The 7,922-nt window shown below is 41.0% G+C and overlaps 1 protein-coding gene across 10 annotated transcripts in view; it reads right to left on the reverse strand.

The window, feature by feature from the left end:
• The window catches only part of LOC118418970 (C-Jun-amino-terminal kinase-interacting protein 4-like), a 28,600-nt gene extending 20,678 nt beyond the window's left edge, over positions 1-7,922 (reverse strand). For 4 of the 10 annotated variants that reach the window (XM_035825125.1, XM_035825126.1, XM_035825127.1 and 1 more), the window contains exons 1-9: positions 7,092-7,921; positions 4,837-4,932; positions 4,284-4,404; positions 3,810-3,880; positions 2,856-2,941; positions 2,293-2,473; positions 1,715-1,996; positions 1,002-1,050; positions 750-812 (exon numbers count right to left, since the gene is read on the reverse strand). In XM_035825125.1, coding sequence (XP_035681018.1) covers positions 750-812; positions 1,002-1,050; positions 1,715-1,996; positions 2,293-2,473; positions 2,856-2,941; positions 3,810-3,880; positions 4,284-4,404; positions 4,837-4,932; positions 7,092-7,304 — 1,162 coding nt within the window. In that variant the 5' untranslated portion in view covers positions 7,305-7,921. Of the gene's footprint in view, positions 1-749; positions 813-1,001; positions 1,051-1,714; positions 1,997-2,292; positions 2,474-2,855; positions 2,942-3,809; positions 3,881-4,283; positions 4,405-4,836; positions 4,933-7,091 lie in introns of all 10 variants that reach the window. The other 6 variants (XM_035825130.1, XM_035825128.1, XM_035825133.1 and 3 more) reach the window with 5 other exon arrangements.

Genomic DNA, 7,922 nt, shown 5'->3' on the forward strand with positions numbered 1-7,922 from the left:
AAAATTGTTTTACCCCAAACCTAAAAGACTTCATAAACCTCATCCCCTTCCTACTAGAATAAGTCCTTGCAGAAATAAAAGAAATTACAGTATTACAATCTATGTACTCAAGGCATCCTCTACTCAGGTAAAGCATAATATGCTCTTGGCTGATTATGCAATGCCTGTCAGCTTGCGTTTTCTGCTGACAGCATCCCAAGGTTAAACTCCACTCTGATCAATAAGTGTGCTGGGTTCTTTTACATGTCTGAGTCCCCATATATACTGAAATTCTTCATTCTCTCATATAAGTTAAGTGTGCAACTCATTTCCTAACTAATGTATGTTCTTTTGAATGTATATAATATTGATGTCATCAAAAGGTACCATTTTTACTAAGATAAAGTTTGTTTCCATTCAACAACTTTAACCCCTAAAGCTAGCTTCACACAGAAGGAAAAAAAATGTTGCCCAACAAGTCTGCAAGCTGTAAAAGGCCAGTGCAATTTTTAGACATCAACTGATGGTTACAGGCAAAAAATAGACTCAACTCTCTACTGATTTTGAAACCAAAATACAGTTGATGATGGTGTGAATACATAACAGGCCCTCCAATCTCTGCCTCCATCCAATTGTGGAACTAGCAGTTTTCAGTTCATCAAAGGAATCCACATAGAGAAGTAAATGTAGACACAAACAGAGAGAGAGTTCCCATCACCAAGAACACAGCAGACCGTCACATTCCTCCAAAACAACAGAACTTTCCCAACCTCCGTTTCTGAGGTCCTCTGAGCCACTACCCCAAAGTGGCAGCGGCGGTAACGCACACAGCTCTACATGAAGTGAGATCAGTCAAAGATTTATCAATCTTGGATTTGGATCAACAAATTCACTTGGTATGGCCTAAGCTTGTAGTTGTACATATTTGACTATATGTGTATCAGTATTATTAGCTCTATGTGATTAATTTCCAACACAATTTTTACTAGAGAGAAGAAAAAAATCAGCATTCTTGAACTCACCAGCTTGGATGTCTAAACTCTTGTCTGTCATGGTTTGCCGTATCTCAGACTGAAAATGAGAAGCAAGTTATCATCAACATAATATATGTTTCCCTATCCTCCTCTCCAACAAAGTATGTAGTTTGACATGGGATGTTCATGTTTTGGGAATTATGTTGAGTCTTCCATGACTTATGGTAGTACACTGTGATTGGATAATTACTACCTTATTAGTCTTTTGCAATCAACATTTGAACAGTCATAGTTTCAGACATTTTGCCAGAATATAATGTCTTTACAAATTTGGTTACAATTCATTGTCAAGTAATTTACATCTATTGGGATTTCATGATTTGCTTTTGGTAAACATGTATATTACAAAAGATCGCAAAACTTTGTTGCATATTGCAACAGCGTTTCCTTTTCTGGACTCAAAAGTCGGTTTTTATCAGCTAAAAACTAACAGCTCCCTGAAGTCAATCAATTTTCAGACAAGAAAGTTCGAAGCCATCCCCAAAATATTTTTCATATTTGATTAGAGACATGATATATGGAAATATGAACATCCACGCCAAGACCAATATTGATGCTGCATTTTTTTACTAAATCACCTTGTGCAGGCACAATTTACACTTGTTAGAGTAAGCATTTAAAGCATTAAGCAGAGTTAGTTTGTAGTGGGTTATATTTGCATTGCTGTGTTGAGTTGCAGGGTGTTATGCTGAAGCTGTTACCTCTACCGGGTTAGCGTTGTCTTCCAACAAAATAAACTCGTTGGCTTCTGTGGACGTCGGTCTCGTCTCATGCTCAGAATTGTGGGATACATCCCCTGTGGCTGTTTTATCGTCTTTAGACACGGGGTCATGCGATACGACTTCCTCGGAACCAGCGGTGTCACCCGGCTCATGCACTGAATCGCGGGATACGTCCACCTCCGCCACCTGGGACTCTATCCCATCATGCTTTTCATCCCCATGCAATTGTGCAGCACCATTTTCAGTCCCGCCTTGCTCATCCTTCACAAACAGTGTGTAAGGTGTTCAAGAAAACAACAGAACAGAAAACAGCAAACACCAGCACAGGAAATAAAAACAGCTAGCTGGTTAATAATGAAATTATTCCACACTTGATGAAGGACAGAGCAAAATTCCATGCCACGGTTAGCCCACATGATGCAAAGTTTAGAATTAATGGCAAAGAAAACAAAATAAAAGAAGTTGGCATGACAGAAGAACAGTAAAGACACTATACTATGTGAGTGCTATTATCACTAATGTTGGCCAAGCTTACCCCAGTCCGTGCTGTCCCTTACCTTAAGATCTGTAGTATTTTTAAGACCCACAGGCTCCCTGGCAGGGCTTCTCCCCAGAACATCCTCTCCCTCGATGAGTGACATGGCCTGGGGGGTCTTTGGTGAGGCGGGTGAGCCCACATCCTGGTTACTCAGGGCGTAGTAGTTAGGGGAGGACGGGCGGTTCAGGATACTGTGCAACCTACAATACAGTACATTTTCTAACATCTGCCCATATCGTATTTGTACATGATTCAAGGAAAAATCTTACACAACTAAAAGTTCCTTTATCACGATAGCTGGCAATGCTCAAATCTGTCCACCCACAACTGGCTTCATTTAATCCTACCACAATGAAGGTTAACTGCAACTTGTAGTTTAATCATGTGTAAATCGCTGACATTAGCTGTTTACAGTTTTCCCCTCCTCCCGAACCTATTTTTATGCATTCTTTTCTGTATTATTTAATGTATTTTGTTGTGCAAATAAATAGATAAATAAACAAACAAACAAACATCCTTGTGGTACCAGGATGATAATGTGCAGGATAAAACTGTAGAACGACGAAGAAACAAGCCCCTTACTTTGCCTTTGGACTTGCTGCCACATCCTGACCCAGAGACTGCGCCATCTTGGTCCGTTCTATGTGCTCCATGTAGGTCTGTATCATCTAAACACAACAAACAAGACTTCTGCAGTCACTGTCCTCAACAAAATAAATAAGTAAGGCTTCACCCCTGTGGCACAGCCAAAAAGGTGTTTTTGTCAATTGTCAATTCTAAACATTTAGATACCAAGAGCCTAGTAAAATAGCTTAACAAGAATCATTTTACTGCAAAGAATCTATTTATGTAGTAATGATTTAGAAAAATACTGTTATTATGGAATGTATACCAAAGGAAAGCAAGATATGATAATATTTCAGATTTCAAATGTTCTTAGAAGCAGTGTAACTGGGATGAAACTTTTGAATGCCTGTTCCAAGCCCGTTAATATGCCGTTACAGAGTATACTGTCACTTGGAACTAATCACAACTTTAAATGACAGTCGTTACTCCATTATCAGGTGCCAGACTGTTTGGCAGGGGAGCAATCAGAGGAACAGGCTGGAACTGCAAGAGGATGGAAATTCTACCAAACTCCATACACTCTTGATTTTGATGGCCAAGTTCATAGAAGTTCAATACTGCTATCTCTGGTCACACACTCACTCACTACACCATTGTTTGATTATACTGTTGCTGGGATCGCTGACACAGGGGTAGGCAGCAGTTGGCTAGTCTTCACACATCGCTTCCATGCGGCTCTGTCTAGTGGGTCAACCCCAGTCAGACCGCACATCTTGATGTCCCTCTTAACACGTTCCATCCAAGTTTTTCTCGGCCTACCATGACCCCTCTTGCCTGACACTTTCAGTTTGGTGATGGCGTTTATACAGTCACTTGTATCTCTGGTACAGTATATATACATGTAACTGTGTTACTCTGCTGCTATCAACAATCATCTTATCATGATTGTGATCAAAGGCACATACATACCTCTGTGTGTCTTTGGTGCAACTGTTGGTATTCTCTCTTCATCTCACTTTCTCTGTCTTCCAGTCGAGTGACTAGCAAACAAAACAAAACAAAGCAATGAATATGAAATCTATAATATCAGCACATGTTTATCAGACTCTACTTGTTTGTCTGTTTGAACCTTTGTTTATACCCCCCTTTCCACTAGGACGGCGCTCTCATGCAACCTAAAATTTGACATATCCCTCAACGAATTGTATAGAAAAGAAACAAATCTTTTCACACTTTCTGTGTTTTGTTGTCTTCTCGGTTACACTTTTACATTTAGTATGATATACCCAGTGTGAAAGGGACGGACACACATGTCCTATTTAGGTCGTAGTGACAGCACAGGGGGCCTTTAATAACTACTATGATGATCTTTCAGTTTGGATGTTATCTGTATTTAAATCTGAGAAACTTGATTAACTTGGTTAGGCCTGACAGGATGCTTACTCTGATCGGAGTAGTTCTTGCACTTGAGCTCTAACTGTCTTGTCTGCATCTCCAACGCCTCTGTCCGGTTCTGGAGGTCGCGCCGCTGTAACTCGTGCACGTCTTCCATCTCCAGGGCTTTCTGTTGGGCAATAAAAAAACAGAAATCTGTACATTCCTAACTTTCTGACTCATAACATTTTGTATGTTATAGTAAACTTATACTATTTACTAGTTAACTGTTTTTTGTGTGTCCAATGTGTGAACAGTTTGGGTTCTTTTTTAACTGATAAACAGGTCACTGACTGTTAGCGCAAGAAATATGACATATAAGTTATAACATGATGTAATTGATAAAGCATCTACAGAGGGATGATCAACTGAAATAAAATTTCACTATATATCCGTCAATGGCGTGACTGTACAACTGCCAGACAATGAGTAATATTATTTCTGTAATGCTATAACGGTGGCACCGATGATGATGCAACAGTTAAAATTTCAGATTTCACATGTAGTACATGTTATAACAATAGCTGAATGTTGGTGCTCACAGCTAGCTGTCGGCACGTACCTGCTCCGCATGTTTCCTCAGCTGCTTCTCTCTCTCGTACTGGGTGATCAGCTGCTCATTGTCATCCCGCAACAACTCCAGTTCAACCTCCTGCTCCTGTGGACCAATCAGTCATGCAGACATTACTACATGTATCAACACAACCTCCTGCTCCTGTGGACCAATCAGTCATGCAGACATTACTACATATAGCAACACAACCTCGCTCCTGCTCCTGTGGACCAATCAGTCATACAGACATTACTACATGTATCAACACAACCTCCTGCTCCTGTGGACCAATCAGTCATACAGACATTACTACATATATCAACACAACCTTCTGATCCTCTGGACCAATCAGTCATACAGACATTACTAAAGTACATCATGTACTGTATCAACACAACCTCCTGCTCCTGTGGACCAATCAGTCATGCAGACATTACTACATATAGCAACACAACCTCGCTCCTGCTCCTGTGGACCAATCAGTCATACAGACATTACTACATATATCAACACTACTGAGACATTGCTACATGTATCAACACAACCTCCTGCTCCTGTGGACCAATCAGTCATACAGACATTACTACATATATCAACACAACCTTCTGATCCTCTGGACCAATCAGTCATACAGACATTACTAAAGTACATCATGTACTGTATCAACACAACCTCCTGCTCCTGTGGACCAATCAGTCATACAGACATTACTACATGTATCAACACTACTGAGACATTACTACATGTATCAAGACAACTGTGTACCAATCAGTCATGCAGACATTACTACATATATCAACACAACCTCCTGCTCCTGTGTACCAATCAGTCATGCAGACATTACTACATATATCAACACAACCTCCTGCTCCTGTGTACCAGTCAGTCATCCAGACATCACTACATATCAACACTTCAAACTTCCCAATGATGCAGGCCTCTAAATACTGGGTGCATTGTGCACCCAAAACTACAAATGTACATATAAGTTTACTAACCAATAATATACATTTTTGACCTTGGGCGCGCTAGTTTGTCTACAACTACAAGTAGCCATTCGGACTGCAGCTCTGGACAAGATTGCTCTTTCTCATCATATTCAATATTACGTTGTGTTCCCAGATTAATATGTTCGTTAGGTGCACCAGTACACCTGTTTCCAAATATGAAGCTCAAGCTCTTTCAAATATAGATGGTATATTGGATTTGTGATTCAGTTGCAGACAAGCTGCACAAATCCATGTGCCTGCACTTTGATACCAGACTACAATGACATGACCTTATATAACCCTGGTTTAGAGGTGATTAACCCTGCCTTTGGACCCTAAGGTTGAGAGTTTGACTGACTCCTACCCACCGTCTCCCTTCCGCATTCTTAGTTTTTAAGCTTTTAGAACAGGGACATTAAACTGGAGATCCTGTGTTTTAGGAAACCCAACATACTTAGTAGGGTACACTAAACTCAAAAGAAAAATTGAATCCCTTGGGAATTTGCTGATTGGCTTGTTTTCATGCCGAGATTTTTCAAGTGCCAGTTTTTCCTCAGAAATTTTTTTTTTTTCCAGAGAAACCTGAACCCTACAGTTGGCATCACATTCATAGGGTACAAGTTCAACCCAGAGATATTATATACCAGTCACTGGTGCAAGCATGGCTAACAGGTGATGTCATACATCCCATGGGAGCTGAGCTTGACATTGTTAATATACATGGGGATATCATTGTCAGAACTGGGTAGTACTGAGAAAGATATGAGGCCTAAACAACAACAACTAAAAAATAGAAACTTTTTATTTTTAACCAAAATCCAGCTCCAAAATCTGTCCATCCAGATAAAAAGACGCCTTGGTTTGTAATTAAAAGTTTTCAAGAAGGCCATGTAGTACTAGAATGTACTACTTAATAGTGTTAGAAGTCAACGTCTTCCATGAATTGATTCCAAAGCTGACAGGGCAGCAAAATAAAAACAAGGAAGTCAGAGATGGCAAGTTTCAACCCCGTAGGCCGTACCGATGACACTGCTTTTCAATTTCAACCCTTACAAGTGTCACACAGGAATTTTTGCAGCACAGGCAATACAGTAATAATCATCTGGTGTATTTTGCCAGCCAGTGATGCATTATTTCAGTAATTGGTAGAATCACAGAAACGCAGACACACACAGGCAGACAGGACAAAACAATCTATTGAGTTCACCCCTTAAGGGCGAAGTAGTAAAACAAAACAGGTTATCTGTCCTCGATGAACGTACGAACCATGCTTACCTGGTTATCGTGCGTGACAATGTCCAGGTTCTCCAAGACATTGACCACCAGAGGCATGAGTTCCTTGACGACGTCTTCGTCATATTTCTTGATCATCCTCTCGAACTCCTGGTACACACTACTGGCCAGCGCAGACACCTTCTCCGACATAACGCCGGTAGATGTGTCATCACTGCCGTACACAGTCTCGATTCCCAAATCTACCTCCATCATGATTCTACTTCAAGATCCCTTCTTTGGGTTACTTTACTTGTATTTCACAGGTAACAAGATGGCGGTGCCCATGGATCCGGGGTAAAACAATACAGGTTTTTGCTGTGGTAAAACCTGTAAAATAGCTTGGGAAAATCGGAACTACACTGAAGTCATACCCGGCCCCTCCCCATTTTGATGCACAAATACAATACAGATCGGGTACTACGATATCACAACACAAATGTTTAGTTTCTGGTTGCTATTCCTGGTTCCCAGCGGCCTAGATCCTAGAGCAGACAGTAAAAGCACAACACCACAGTTTCTAGCAGACACATCTGCAGATGTTGACCAGTTGATGCTGTGCCCGGTGACCCCTCCTCTTGCAGACGATGACGTTAAATTTTTACTCCTGTCAGAAAGAGCGCCTACCCGACTTCTCGACTATATGGAGCAGTAAGACGATTTCTCCAAGCCGGGGAGGGACTCCTTGTGATACCTAGTTCTGGACTGGTACCCCCAGCTCGCCCTAAAAGTCTCAGGACCCCAAGAAAACTGTCCAAACTACGTCTTGATCGCAGCCATCAGGATTGGAACCAACACATCATAAAATCATGTGACGCGACGAGAGTGCTCATG

Source organism: Branchiostoma floridae, chromosome 7, assembly GCF_000003815.2.
Source record: "Branchiostoma floridae strain S238N-H82 chromosome 7, Bfl_VNyyK, whole genome shotgun sequence".
Lineage (NCBI taxonomy): Eukaryota > Metazoa > Chordata > Leptocardii > Amphioxiformes > Branchiostomatidae > Branchiostoma > Branchiostoma floridae.